This window comes from Salvia hispanica, chromosome 1, assembly GCF_023119035.1.
Source record: "Salvia hispanica cultivar TCC Black 2014 chromosome 1, UniMelb_Shisp_WGS_1.0, whole genome shotgun sequence".
NCBI lineage: Eukaryota > Viridiplantae > Streptophyta > Magnoliopsida > Lamiales > Lamiaceae > Salvia > Salvia hispanica.
The window spans coordinates 50,773,719-50,790,168 of record NC_062965.1 but is presented as its reverse complement, the minus strand read 5'-3'; the positions used below and the strand labels follow the sequence as shown (position 1 = coordinate 50,790,168).

At 33.1% G+C, this 16,450-nt stretch overlaps 1 protein-coding gene across 1 annotated transcript; it reads left to right on the top strand.

The window, feature by feature from the left end:
- Positions 1–10,621: 10,621 nt before the first annotated feature.
- LOC125220740 (putative late blight resistance protein homolog R1B-17) lies at positions 10,622–13,920 on the top strand. Its single transcript, XM_048122888.1, has 3 exons — positions 10,622–10,715; positions 10,927–13,599; positions 13,684–13,920. The coding sequence occupies exons 1-2, from the start codon at positions 10,641–10,643 to the stop codon at positions 13,201–13,203; spliced, it is 2,352 nt and encodes a 783-aa protein (XP_047978845.1). The 5' UTR covers positions 10,622–10,640; the 3' UTR covers positions 13,204–13,599; positions 13,684–13,920.
- Positions 13,921–16,450: the final 2,530 nt, after the last annotated feature.

The following is a 16,450-nucleotide window of genomic DNA, read 5'->3' as shown; positions in this document are numbered from 1 at the left end:
CAACTGGCCAGTTTTCCGAATAATAAAACCTTGTTCGAGCTCCTCTTGAGGACATTATCAAACGAGACTCACCTCGTGCACGTTTCAACATAATAGCAATCCTAGCACCGCTAGATATTAATCACCACTACCCAATATATCAGGATTATTGGGTTGCGAAAAACCCGCACCATTTGATAAGTCAAAGTAGTGCATAATCAATACCGTATGCTCAATGCTAACATATGTAGATTAAGAAATAATATTTTATCAAGACCTAGTCTTTCAGTAGATAGCATAAAGACACGTCTTGCTGTTAGATCCGTTCAGTGCTATACCACACCAATGTCAAATTATTTCAGTAAGGCTTAGAAATATGCGGACTGACATTGCAACCTTTCACGATAGGTAGCCAAAGCCTATCTAGGTTGTGAAATTCTTCTTTTTCTTTTGCAAAGCATTGCATAGATCTGACCGTGTTACCTTAAAGTGGACGACGCCCACAACCGGTCTACTAAGCAAAAGACTTAGACTTTGTTTACTTCTTATGCATTTAAATGTTTGTAAAACATCTTATAAATGCACAAGCAAACACAATGTAATAATAATAGTGATTCTATTCGTGCGAGACTGCTCGAATAATACTGAATCAATCGGGTTAAAAGTGGATTATAGAGTTTTACGTATACAAGCAAGATTCTATTCGAGCGAAACTTGCTCGAAACATGCTTTTCAGTATACCAAACCTAACAATCTCCCACTTATACTCAAAACATGCTTTCGAGTATACCCACTGCCAAAAACTCTCCCACTTATACACAAAGCAGGTATTGATTTTAGATATATCGAACTACCATTCATTTCACCAAGTGAAAGAAAAATCTGCTTGGTTGTTCTCTGATAATATCTTTTTCACCATAATGTCTTTGCTGCGTACTTGATCTTTAATTAATTTCATCCCCATATGTGATTGCTTAGCTTAATAAACTCGTGTGTCCCTTGAGTTAGCCTTCACTAGAGTAATCAAAAAATAATACTCATAGGCATACTCAAACTTACGATTAAAGCTATTAGGAAGATATTCCTAAGGTAAACACATATTCAGAGGATGACTTACTCGATCACTGATTAGTCATAAAACTAAGACAGTGTAACCTCAAGGACATTACATGAATGACTGGTAAACTAGAATATAGTTACTAGTCTTTCTCAAGCACTAGGGTATATTCATTACCTCAATCAAAATCCTTTGCCATGGTTATTATGATATATACTTGCTATGCAAAAGCACAACTAATATCAAACTTAGTACACATTATAGCATACATGAGACAACTATCTCCGAAACTAGTCTCATAATTCTTGATCTCACTAAGCGTCAAACGACACTTGACTAGAGACAAGACAATTCCATCTTGAAAGGTATAAACCTTTTCATGGAATTTCTAATGCTTAAATGTTCCAAGCAATGTGTAGATATAGGATTCCTAAGAGAATCTCAACATTCTTTCTAGCAATCTTAAAAGGACTTAGATGCTAAGAATGTAATTAGTTTCTCTTAAATCATTTATCTTAAACTGGGTAGACAACCAGTTTCCTACGCTAGATGCCAATCTTAGTTGTTTGCAACTTTTGTAGATTTCATCATCGTAGAGTACCAATAATACCATATGTAATGCACTTTCAACTTCCTTGTGCTTACAACACTGTTAAGGACACAAGTCAAATTCCAAATATTTGACAATTTTGATAAAACACATATACTCTGATTTAGATGCTTGCCTAAGACCACGAAGGTCTATATGAGCTTCCAATCATGCGTTTCTTGCCCTTAATTACATATCTATTAGAATGTTCTAGTAGATGATTTCCTCAAGACTTCTATTTATAGAAGGCTGTCTTGACAATCATAATACATATATTCTAATTTATGTAAGTTCTAATAGACAATAGGATCGAATAAATCCTGGCACAACGATAGCGAGAAGATAATTCTCTTTGGGCATAACCCATTGTCATTGTCTAGCCATTTAAGATCCATATTTACACTTGCAAATATACTAGCTCCCACTGACTGACACAGCCTATAGGTAGTTTTGCAAGTCTTGTAAAACATGTTGTCTATCTTAGATTGTAGTTTGAAATCTATCACCTTTTCAAAGATGAATATCCAAATGAACCAATACTACATTGTAGTTAAAGGGATTATGTTCAAGTTGATCTAAGACTGAGTCTTACGACACTCTTAGACCCATGAACTTGTTGTGTTCCAGTGGAACGCTCCCACTACGATATGGTTCTTACAATCTTAGGTACTGAAGTTGATTTTATTAGTGCAAAAGTTTCTAATGGTATGACTTCTTGGTAATGTGGAAAATCCGATATCTCTCTCTTTATTTTGAGAGTTATCACGTTGTTAGGCTTGTAGTTCATCTCTTGATCTTCATACAAGAATTATATCTTTGAAGATTACAGAACTTATAACCTTACATCATTTGGGACAAACCTTAAAACATGCCTCAGTACTCAACTCCAATTTCTTGGACACTTTTCCAACACGTGTTGGAACAACATTCCACCTTGAGATGTGCTAGACTAGAGACGCTCTAGTCCACAACTCGTGTTTTGTAGAAGGTACTGATGTTGGTAGTTTCTTTAATGTTTATCCCATCAATGATAAGATTTTAATGAGTACAACTCATCACTTAATCAAACTTGTCTTAGAAAGACTTTGATTCCTTCTTACATAACTATCCCATTCATTAGATGAATGCTTGGATTCGTTAATGGAGATTAGACTCCCACTACTGATCATAACCCTTTGCTCGTCTCCTTATGGTGTAAACCATTAAGACTTGCTAGTCTTTCTATGTTGCACTTCTATAAGTATTCTGAATCTCTTGAAAAATCAAATGATTCTAACTCAAAGTGCATTAAACAGACTTTCTCAACTGTCAAGCTATTTAACGAAATGTTAAAATCTTGATAGTCTAGATCAGTTCGAACAATTTCTAAGTATTTTCTTGGCCTTAAGACTAAGAGCAATAAATACTTTATCATTCAATGATTAAGAAGTTGATGTGTTGTTGAATACTCAACCTTGTCGCAATTATATTATTTTAATACTATGATGCCTTAAGCATCAACCATAAAACAATAGTTGAGCATTAATAGCTCCCACTGCAACAAAAACCTAACTGGATCAAGATCTCTTATTTAGAAGTTGCATTGTCATGTAAGTCATTGTCCTTCTATAAAATAGGTCAATCCAACTCACAAAGCATCTTTTCTCGCTTTAAACAAACATTGATGACAATCCAGGCTCTCCCATTTCCATATCTAGTCTTTTGTTCAAATGAACTAGGACTTAAGAAAAATGCAGCCTTTATGAATTCGTCATCTATCATGTTACTTTCCTCTAATAGTAACACAACGACTATTATTCTGAAGATTTTCTACTTTTCAGTTAAACCTTCTTATAGTCATTTCTTGTTACTTTAGGCGATGACTTGTGTCAGAAACTATTTAAGTGATCAAAAGATCCTCAAAACATTCTGTCACTTTAGGATATTCCAATCGAATCATCTTGACAGATTCTATTGATATCCATCTTTCATTGTCATTAACCAAGACTTGTCGAGCTACTTAAAGGAAAATAGCTTGACCTTATTCCTCAAAGAGTTTGTCAAGTACATGCATAATGCATTCTTGAACATTCTTCGTGGAATTATGTCGAGGAAATGGAGGACATGAATCATTTGAGTATAAACTTCAAGCTTTCAGCTATGAGAATCTTATCCACTTTCGTTTTCGGTCTACATAATTTAGGCATTCGAGTTTACTTTCTATAAGGATCGCAGACAAATATTAAAAGACATAATGAAGATTTGGCAAATAAACTTATTATCACATACTCATGCTCAATACATAATCACAAATAACCACAAAACAATTATGTATCTTACAACTGCAAAATTAATAAATTGTATCCTCCTCTGGAGGTTAATACGCATTAAAATTTTGACAATTTTACTGGTCACAACACCGACGCATCAATAGCTTCCTCCTCTGGAGGTTGACACGCCTAATGCTGCCTAAGCACGACCATCAGATTTAGCATTACAGAATTTTATTTCTACAACACACTCCCATAACAATGTTCATGTGTTGATAACAAAATCAAGCTATCTCATAAATTCTGATTGAACCCTGAAACTCGCAGTTCCTTAGGATTATTGTCCCCACTCTGCAGGTGGCAATAATATTGGGAACCACTTTCTAGTTCATTCTATTTATTATGTGAGAAGTCCGCCCTTATGAACTTACTGTTTTCGTAGGATTATTGTCCCTACTCTGTAGGTGGCGATAATATTAGAAAATCAGCTTCACAAAATTTTACAGTCCAACCGATGGAGACCATATACAACGCACTTGTTGTAATCATCACTTAGATATTTTTATATGGTTTTTGCATAATTATCACATAAGCAGATAAAGCAGATAATCCACTTAAAATAGATAAACACCAAATAAACAGATAAATCCATCTAATGCATGGCATTTAAACACAGGATAATTATCGACAATTATTTAATCTAGTCAAGGGAGAATTAATTAAATAATTAAGTTTTATATTGGATCATAATTATCCAATTACTGATAGGATTTATCAAGATAGAGTTAACTATCTAAATCCATTTAGGATTATTCAAGATTTTATTTCGATAAAATCAAATCCTACAATTCAAGATAACGTTGATCTAAGATTATCATTATTTAAATCGTACTAGGGTATTACTAGATAGAATCAGTTCCATCATTATCCATAAGATAAAAATAAATTCCTATCAACCAAGATTTGTACAAATCTTAATTCTATTTAGAATAGACATCCAGAATATATCAAACATTACTTAGGATTTCTTAGATAAATAAATTTATCTAAATCCAATTAATTAAGGATCTCTTATATATCATCTTTATCCTAATCTATCTAGGATATACATCCAAAAGATAAGGATAACTTGGATTAATTCTTATTTTAATCCATCTAAGATTTGTCTTAATAGAATTAAATCTATTCAAATCTATAGGATAAAATAAATTAATATAAATGTTTATCCTAATTCATCTAGGATTTATCTTGAAATAAATCCATACAAATCCATAGAATAAGATAATATTATATTATAATCATTCAAATCTATCCATGATTTATCTAGGAACAAATCCATATAAATCTATAAGATAAGAATAAAATATTATATTATCACTATTCAAATCCATCTAGAATTTATCTATGAATAAATTCAAATAAACTCATAGGATAAGAATAAAATAATATTATTTTTATCTAAATCCAACTAGGATTTGTCTAGGGATAAATCCACATTAATCCATTGGATATAAATAAAAATTAGATTGTCATTATCCAAATTTAACTAGGATTCATCTAGGAATTAAATCCCTACAAATCCATAAAATAAGGATAAAATCTATAATTAATCCATGATTTAATACAAAATTAAATCTTATATAATATATAAAATCCACAAAAGATATATCCAAATCTTATTTCTAAATTATTCTTGAATTATTTCCAAATTTGAATCCAAGGATTTGGAAATCCTAATCTAAATTTGGAAAGCGAAGTCACAGCGGAAGACTTGTACAAAACAAATAAATCAGATACGGATCTATTTGACCGATTATGCGATTAATCAATTCACATGTTAAACAGATAATTGCATGCTAGAACGCAAATAATTCATGCTCATGGAAAGTAAATCCTAAAACATGAATTCTACGGTTTAGGGTTACCGATTTTGATTCTCCAAAGAATCGACGATTGCTCGCGCCTTCTCCACGTGATGATCTTCGATACTAGACCACGGATCTTCTCTCTGGTTCCCGAAATGTATCTCGATATCAGGGTGGGCTGATCTTATCAAAATACTAGGACTCGAATAAAGAAGACAGAAGAAATCCTTTTGGGAAAAGGAGTGGAATTCGAAAATTCCTACAGCTGATGGGGCTGATATTTTCGAAAATTTCAGTGATGAAAATTGTGATTATTCTGTCTCCTTTATTCTCCTATTTATATTAAGTTCCTTATGGGCCCAGACAGGGATCTATGGAAGGTTTTGGATATGGGCTCATCCAATTTACTTTTTACTAATTAAATTGAACCCACAATTTAATATAAGTTATAATTGGAATATTACGAGCAGCCACTACAGAAGTAATATTGAACTCTCCCCATCCAAATCCGAAATTACAAGTAATCCGGGTTTCCACTTTTATTATTTATTTCCCGCGCTAAGATATAAATGTCCATTAATTAATTAATGTCTGCTATGGACTTAATTAATTAATATCTTATTAATTCCAAGAGTGGACTTAGCAAGAATCATTTATTTATTATTCATAGAGTAATAAAACTCCAACTGGCCAGTTTTCCGAATAATAAAACCTTGTTCGAGCTCCTCTTGAGGACATTATCAAACGAGACTCTCCTCGTACACGATTCAACATAATAGCAATCCTAGCACCGCTAGATATTAATCACCACTACCCAATATATCAGGATTATTGGGTTGCGAAAAACCCGCACCATTTGATAAGTCAAAGTAGTGCATAATCAATACCGTATGCTCAATGCTAACATATGTAGATTAAGAAATAGGATTTTATCAAGACCTAGTCTTTCAGTAGATAGCATAAAGACACGTCTTGCTGTTAGATCCGTTCAGTGCTATACCACACCAATGTCATCTTATTTCAGTAAGGCTTAGAAATAATCGGACCGACATTGCAACCTTTCACGATAGGTAGCCAAAGCCTATCTAGGTTGTGAAATTCTTCTTTTTCTTTTGCAAAGCATTGCATAGATCTGACCGTGTTACCTTAAAGTGGACGACGCCCACAACCGGTCTACTAAGCAAAAGACTTAGACTTTGTTTACTTCTTGTGTATTTAAATGTTTGTAAAACATCTTATAAATGCACAATCAAACACAATGTAATAATAATAGTGATTCTATTCGTGCGGAAATGCTCGAATAATACTGAATCGGGTTAAAAGTGGATTGTAGAGTTTTACGTATACAAGCAAGATTCTATTCGCGCAAAACTTGCTCGAAACATGCTTTTCAGTATACCAAACCTAACAGTAATATAGTGTAATCTCAAAAATACTTGATCAGTTTTGCGTTCTTTTGATAACAGAAATTGTTACTTTTATACTAATAAGAATGGATATATATATAAAAACTATTTTTCGTAACTCTGTCCGATTTCCTAATTCCAGTTACCATTTCAATTTATTATTATTGTAGACAGTAATTTCTGCTTCTATTTTGTATTTTTTTTTTTACTCTTTATTACTCCCTCCTTCCACCATTAAATTAAATGTCTCATTTTTCATTTTTCGTCCGTCCATCAATAAATATCTTATTTCACTTTTATTATATTTGGTAAGTGGACTTACATTCATCTAACTTATTCCACTCACATTTTATTATAAAACCAATATATAAAAGTAGACTGACATTCCACTAACTTTTCTACCCACTTTACTACACATAGTCAAACAATATTTTAAAATCCGTACCGGTCAAATATAGGACATTTAATCAGGTACGGAGGGAATAATTTGTAGGTGGTTCAAAGTCATTAATTGATAATGTATACTTCCATCAACAACTTCTTGATAATGTATACTTCCATCAACAACTTCTCTTATACTTTTTTTTCCCTCTTTGTATGCTTATGATTGTTTGAACATTGTACATGACAACATAACAACATATGCGGACTATTGAATTTTTATTCCCTGGTGCTAGTATATGATTAGTGTACATGAATTAAATGTGTAAAGGAATACATTTGATGCTGGCGCGAATAACTATTTAAGTATGAAAATTGGCGTTTGATTACATTATTTGATGTTGTCTCAAAACAAAATTTGATGACGAGGAGGATTAGCCTTGCCATGCATCTTTTAGTTTGTAAAGGAAGCCTTTTTAAGCCTTTTTATTATTTAGCTTTAAAAAATAGAAAATGAGTTTGATTCCAAAAGGAAGCCCATTCGTCCATCTTAGAAGCCTTTTTCAGAAATATTGTTGCCTCGCTGTAATTGATGAATTATTAAAATTATTTTTTTTTGTTTAGTTTATATATTAGCAATGTTGTAAATATTAAATTGAGTTTTATTAAATCATCTCCCACGTAGATACATTGATGTAGAGTTGTGATAAAAAAGAATAAATTAAATCCTGATGTATAACTAAATAGCTAAACATGGATATAATTTTTAAATTGATTCAGTTCATACAGATGGAGTTATGAAATGCATGAGATTGAAATATTTTTTTTTAAATAACTATATTTACCATGACCGAAAATGAAGTATCTAAAATGATCATGTTCCCATAAATATATATTCCTATATTAATGAGATTTGATAACACAAGGCAAATATCTCTTTTTTTATTGTGAAGATGAAAAATAAAATAATTGCAGCATCTTACTTTGTTTAATCGTTTGAATCATACTATGGTTCATCTTTCTACCTTTAAAACTTTTAGTATTTATAATGGATCCACCTATATATAGGTATAACTTCATTCCCGGCTGGACTTAAATATAATGTCGTGTCATTTGCAATTTCCATACTACATCCATCTATACCTATTACTATGACTAAGAAAATTAATGAAATGATGGTTTCAACTTAGCAACCAAGAAAATGAAAGAGACGTAGTTTCCTTGAAATTTCCGTTTCCTTGCATATTATTTTCTTTTCATATTTTCTAGTACAATTAAATTAATGATAAATGTATTAATTTTATATATCCGTGTTTTCACGCTATCACATTTTAGAGTAGGTTTTTTAACTAACTCTGAATATACATATATAGGAGTTAGAAAATTATTCAACCTTTTTTCCTTATTAAAAAAACTAAGAACTATTTTCAGCTATTCGACCATATGCATGTTCGAATCTAGAAGGTGGAAAAGCTTTTTATTTATTTTTTCTAGTGGATTTAATGAACAATTCACATTACAGTTACAAAAACTGGGCCACATTCCACTGACGAAATAATTGAACAAGTAAATCAAGTTATGTAGTTGACTTTTTATAAATACAAAAAAGAGGGCTAAAATATTACTCACTCTGTCCCGACTAAGATGACACATTTCTTAGTTGATACGGAATTTTAGGAGTTATTGGTTAGTGTGTTTAATTGGAAAGAGATAATGTGAGTGTAAGTATTAAATGGAGAAAACAAAGATGGTTGAATATTTAACTAAGGAGAGAAAAAATGGTTGAGTGTATTAACAGAAGAGATAAAATTTTGGAAAGTTGAAATGTGTAATCTTATTTTTGATAAACTAAAAAAAACTGTATCATCTTATACGAAAGAGAAGAAAAAGAAAATACATAAAAAGCTCAGACGACCAAATAACTGAGACCATATTACTCATACAAAATGATTTTGGAAAACGGGCCCAATAGCTATTGTTGAAGCCCATACAGAAGAGGCCTAAGCGAGATTAGATAATACCAATTGGTTCAAATGATATAATTTTCTTTAACAATAACTCAACTACTTACCAATTGGTTCAAATGATATAATTTTCTTTAACAATAACTCAACTACTTTTATGTCCATCTCTCTTGTTTTACCAATTTGACATTAATGCTCGGATTGACCAGTACCAAGTACTCTCTCCGTTCCACTTAAAATGCAATATTTGGGAATTGGCATGAGATTTTATATAGTGTTATTTTGTGAGTTAAAGAAGAGGGAGTCAAGTAAGAGAGATGAAAAAGTAGAGATAGAGTTGTTTTCATTTTAGGAAACGTTTCATTTTTAAAGGATTGACCAGTACCAAGTACTCTCTCCGTCCCACTTAAAATGCAACATTTGGGAATCAGCACGAGGATTTTATGTAGTGTTGTTTTGTGAGTTAAAGAAGAGAGAGTAAAGTAAGAGAGATGAAAAATTAGAGATAGAGTTGTTTCCATTTTAGGAAACGTTTCATTTTTAATGGGACAGAGGGAGTATATTTTTTTGCAACGAAGGTAGTACTATCTTCAGTGAGATTTCATACATGTTTCCGTGAGCTACTACAATGATCAAACTACAATGATCAACAGACACGCTGCGTGACAATTTATCTAGACCATCAAATTTTAATCGAAATCGAAGTATCCGAGTATACTTTACTTATTTTTGGAAAAGAGCATATATAATTTGTGTATGCTATAACAATTTAGTTATTACCCAATTTTACCTCCACTTAATAACAATATTCAGTTCCAAACACCATACATTTTCATAAAAAATAGACCTTCTTTCTATTTTGGAACGTTAGCCATAAAAAATATTGCTCCACTTCAATTTTTGTAATTCCTAAAGTGGCATGTATATCTTCAAGTTATTAGTATATTCCCAGAGGCCATAATCAACGTTAAAATATTCAATTGACTTATTCCAATCCAATCGACATGATTGAAAAATAATATTTTTGCATTATTGGATCGTCAGTCAATAGACTCAATACACGTTATTAGCAAAAATCATTTTAGCAATTTCAACTCCTCCATCTTCACCCCCACCAACAATTTTAGCATACTCAATTCCTTGACCATTCATGGCGGCTTATGGTGCAGCCGTTTCTCTCAAGAAGACGGCCAGGCTTATCCTAGCAGCGCCTCGCATTTTTCTGGTTCCTCCTCCCATTCCTAAAATCTTGCAGTTCATTGCTTTCTGTTGTGCTGTGTTTGATCATTCATATTTCAAAGCGGTGATGACAGCTTATAATGTAGCGGTTTATCTAAACTATACGAATCCGCGTATTCAACAATCGTTTCGGATTCCGCTAGTTTCCGAGTTCCATAATTCATATTTAGAATGGGTGATATTGGCTAATGTTGCAGCGATTTATCTCAATTATAGGATGCGGCCGCGTCTTCTTCGCAAAGATCTCTGTGCTGGCCAAGGCCTTCAACGCCATGGTTCGCTTGCAGAAAGTTCTGCTAAAATTGGAGGAGACTGGCTTCAGCAAGATCAGGACGAAGGTGTATGCTTTGGATGAACGAATCAAAGAGGCCATATGGGAATTCGAAGATTTACTAGAGTCTCATGTGTATCAACAGATTCTTCCACAACTCGAGAGCTCATCAAGAGATGAGATAGATCAGTTTTCCCTCGATCGGATTCTGACACAACTTAAACGGTCATCCCTAGGTGAGAGAGAACACTTGTATTTATCTGTAGATCTGCAGAGTCTGGGACAGAGTGTTGATTCGTTTGTCGAGAGGGTGACAGCGATGGAGGCGGAGTACGACATAGAACTGCTGAATATGCCAGAAGAAGAAGGTGAACCTGTTTCCTCAAGAATTGATTTCGGTGGAATCAACTCAATGATGGTAGGATCATCTGTTGTATTTGAAAAAGTCAGGGATTATCTTATCAAAGATCAGGGGAATCGGTTTTTAGTGACAGGGATGGCAGGTGTTGGAAAGACAACTCTTGTTAAGAAAGTATTTGAGGATCCATCAATTCAGACACATTTCGAGCATCGAGCATGGGTCAAAGTGGGCAGAAAGTGTGAACCTTATGAAATATTAAGATGCACTCTAGCTCAAGTGGATCCCAACACTAGCAACCAAGTGTTTACCCAAGGAGATGATGAGGATGAGGAGAAATTACTTGGACTCTTGAAAGAGAGATTGATATTTAAGAAATGTCTCATTGTGTTGGATGATGTTTGGGAATGGGACACATATGTAATGGATAACTACTTGGCAGGAGAGAATGTCCGAATCCTGGTTACAAGCAGGCTCAAACTTGAAGAATGTGCAAATCATGCTACACTTTGCTTGTTGAATGAAGATGAAAGTAATAAATTACTTGGTGAGAAGCTGTTTGGTGAAGAGGGTTTCCCTCCTCACCTAAAGAAATTGGGAGAGACAATTGCAAAAAAATGTGAAGGTCTTCCACTTATGCTAATCACAGTTGCAGACTTCCTATCCAAAGAAGACAAGACTGCAGAATTCTGGACCGAGGTAGCCCAAAAACAACATAATTCAGTCTTTATGGATTCATATAATCAAATATCAAAGGTACTATTCCCAAGCTATGATTACTTACCTCAATATTTGAAAATGTTGTTCCTCTATATGGGAGCTTTCCCTCCATATAGTAATATCGACATAGACAACATCATCTATATGTTGATTGCTGAAGGGTTTCTTGAATGGCGCGAGGAAGAAACTTTGCGTCATTTCTTTACTCAATGTTTGGCAAGACTTACTTTCCTGTATAATCTTGTTGTATTAGACAGAGAACCACGTGAATCTTGGTTTTCAACGAAAGACTTCCGTGTGCATTCTTGTTGGCAATACGTATGCAAGAAAGAAGCTAGTAAGATTAAGTTTTTGCATGTTATTCAAAGTTGCAATGATGATGTAATGAAAGACCAGCGCCGGTTGTGTGCTCATTGCAACACTTTATTTGCCTTCAAACAAGTGTATGATTCAATAAAAAGTGATTGCGCACCCATTGTCCGTTCTCTCTTGTGTCTTGGTCCTTACAACCAATATCCGGTGCCAATACATGACATGGATCTCAAGTTGCTCAGGGTACTAGATGCTACTAAGGTTCGATTTTACCATATCCCACTAGAATTTATGAAACTAGTTTGTTTACGGTACCTTGCCTTAACTTGCAACTTAGAGATCCCTATTTCCATATCCAACCTTCTTCATCTCAAAACCTTGATTATAAAACCGCATCTGAACATTAGAAAGTGTGGATTTGTGTCATATATGCCAGCCGAAATTTGGGACATGCATGAACTATTATATATTGAGGCCACAGGAAGAGATCTACCAACCCCTAATTCTGATGCTACTTTGAAATACTTATCTTCTATTTTTGGTGTGAGTGCAAAGAGTTGCACTAGAGAAATTCTCATAAAAATCCCTAATTTAAATCAATTAGGAATTATTATGGAGTTGAAGCCTTACGATGATGACGATGTTAGCAACCTAACGAGGGCTCTCGGTCATATATCAGAACAACTACCGAATTTGGGACTATTGAGCTATGATGTAACAAACCCTGATACGAAGAATGAGTTTATGGTTCCTCTTTCAATGTTCCCATCAGGTTTGACAATGTTGGATTTGAGTGGCTCAGGTTGTCCATGAAAGCACATGAATGATATTGGTTCACAGCTACCAAATCTTATGAAGCTTAATTTAAAACATTATGCCTTTCGAGGTTTGGAATGGAATATAGAACCAAGGTCTTTTTTGAAGCTTGAGACACTTGTAATTGAAGACACTGATTTGGTGCGGTGGAGAGCTCAACATGGAAGCCTCCCAATGCTTGAGCTCCTAAGCATACGGCATTGCTACAAATTACAACAACTCGAATGGGTGCGTGATCCCTCAACAGTCCAAACTACAATTGAATTAGTTGAGTGTAATCCCTTAGCTGTCACTTCTGCCAATCAATTAGGACCGGAATCTCTCTATAGAGTTCGTTGCCACTCTACTTTTTGAGAGGAGAAGCTGTAACTCTACTCTCAACTTGGTTGACAGGTTAGCCTTCCTACTTCATTTAATGTGCACAAACATCATCAATTCATTTCTTTCTTAACTAAAATGAATGTTCTTGTTATGAAGATGGAGTTGCATTAACCTTCCTTGCATAACATGATCATCTCTTGAAGATTGCAGTGAAGAAGTGATGCTTGACTACTTGTTGAAGGCCTTTAAGGTATGCTTTAGTTTCAGTGTTTGAGTTATGTGCTTGGCCACTTTTGGTAGACTATAAATATGAGTGGTGAATTTGGATGATAATTAAAAACTAGAGTTATTTCCTTCTGATTTGTTATACATTGAGGAAGAAGGAATTTGTGGTTTGTTATCAAATTCAAAACTCTATAAATACAATTATACAACCACAATTCACATTCATTTTATCAACAATCTCTTTCACAATTTTTCTCTCTAAAAAATGGATATGATACCGAATGTGAATGACCTTGATCTAGCTATATATATATACAATCCTAAAGAAAATAAAGAACGAGATGCTCGTTACACGGAAATTGTTGCTTCGTCTATACCACGGACGCATATATCCACTGGGATCGAGGAAGTTTGATCATACACCAACAATTTTCAGCATTGACGAACTTTTTCAATTTTTCAATTTTAGATTTTTTTTTAATTTCAATTTCTAAGATTTATAATTTTGTTTCTAAATGAAGTAAATTCAATTTTATGGTATTATATGATCTACTCATATTTAAATTTTTAAAATTAAACAATGATTAAGTTATGGATGCTCTCAAGGTCAAATATAGGGTCACAATTAGGGGTGAAAGTTCGGGTACCCGCGGGTACCCAAACCCGAAAATTCGGGTACCCGAACCCGAAATCTCAAAAATATCATACCCAATACCCGACCCGTATGTGAATTCGGGTACCCTAATACCCGATGTGGGTACCCGAACCCAACTAATCGGGTACCCATAAACCCGGAATTATTATATTTAAAATTTATTCTTTTATATAAATTAAATTGTGATGAGAATAGAAATTATTAAAAATCACACAATACTTATACTATTTATTGACTATAATTCTATATTATATAAAATAGACCTTAGACAAATAGACACTACTTAATTTTAAAATAATTTTTTTTTGGTATAAATTGAAACATAAAAGGGATTATAAAAGAGATTAAAACAACTTTTTAAGACATTAAATGAACATGTAAATAAAACGGAGAAAGCATAACTAATTAACTATATATTTTCAAAAGATTACAAGTAAGAATATAAATAATGCAACATGAACCGAACACGAATGTAAAGAAGAGAGCAAACGGCAAAAAGAGAGCAGCAGCAGCGGTGTGAAGGAAACTTGAAAAAGTGAGGCATACGAAAAATTTATAAATCTACATGTGATTAAATAAAGTTACCCTAGATTTACCTTACGGGCCATAGGCCCTATACTAAATAAAAATATTTATCACAAATACATAATTAACCGGGTTTAATCGGGTATTAGTCGGGTACCCTAATACGGGTTTCGGGTACCCTAAACCCGAAAAATCCTAACATTAACTACCCAAACCCGTACCCGAACCCATTATTTCGGGTTTCGGGTACCCATAACCCGTCGGGTATTGGGACTGGGTCGGGAATACCCGAAACCCACGAATTAAATTTTCAGGCCTAGTCACAATACATCAATCAAATTTGCAAAATCTACAAATTGGTCATAGCTTTCAACTATTCACATAAAAAATATTGGGTTACAGCCCACTGAACAAATTATTGATCAAGTTACTCAAATTCTGGCTCATCTTAACATATCATTTCATTTGGCTATTGGTTTAGAATAAAGCTATAGACTCCAAATAATATGGACTGTATTATAAAAGATTTAAAATTATTTTGATATTATCAAATTATATATCTTTATGCAAATAAACAATTTTTGCTATACGCTTTCTGGCTATATATCCACATTTAACTCTAGTTATCGGGGTTAATAAAATTTTGGCAAATAACTAATTGATTTTTTCTTTGAATATTTTCATTGAAAAAATTTATTCAAATATATTTGTATCTATCATTAATATTCCTAGAATAAACACAGAACTTATTTTTATACTATCTTGTCTTATTTGGTTTTAGATACCAAAAATTCCTTAAATGTCTTGAACAAAAAAGTGCATAAAACAAATATTTTTCTATAAAATTTTCTATCCATTCCATAGTAGTAGAGTTATTTTTCCATTTTGGATGTTTCATAATAGAAGAGTCATTTTATTTTTTAGTAAAAAGTTACACATTTATTCACTCTTACTTTTTCCTCTCTCTTACTTTATTAATTATCTCTACTTTTTTCTCTCTCCTACTTTATTATCTTTTTATTTTATAAATATATTATAAATCTTTTTTTTTTAATCTTTGTATCGAATAGAAACACCTCTATTATTATTATGTGACGGAGTATGTCTTTTATGTGGAAAAATATTATTTCCCCAGCAGGCCTTAAATTAGTTTTGTATTAGCAATGTTAATTGTTGGATGGTGATAATCGTTGACTTTAATAATTGAGTAGGTATGGTGGTGATAATCGTAGACTTCATGGTGATATTTAAATGGAAAATTGCTAGAAAAATTGTGAAATTTTATCTGAGGTCTTTTCTCTAGTTTTGTAAATCAGTCAAAATTATCAGGTAATTAATGTATTTATTCTCTGATTATGTACATGGTGATTTTTTTTCTTGCAATATTGAATTTATTACGGAAGTAGAAAAATCATACATGGACATTGTTGGATACAAATGCAAATAATTTGAATATAATGGAGATGGACAACAAATTGTTTACCTAGTTTAACGTAGGTACCTAGGTTTGGGGGCGAT

What these genes read in the sequence shown, in the direction of transcription:
- LOC125220740 (XM_048122888.1), top strand. Translation starts at nt 10,641, where the DNA reads ATGGCGGCTTATGGTGCAGCCGTTTCTCTCAAGAAGACGGCCAGGCTT. An exon ending in CAGCGCCTCGCATTTTTCTG is followed by an intron (nt 10,716 to 10,926) that starts GTTCCTCCTCCC and finishes CTAATGTTGCAG; the next exon opens with CGATTTATCTCAATTATAGG.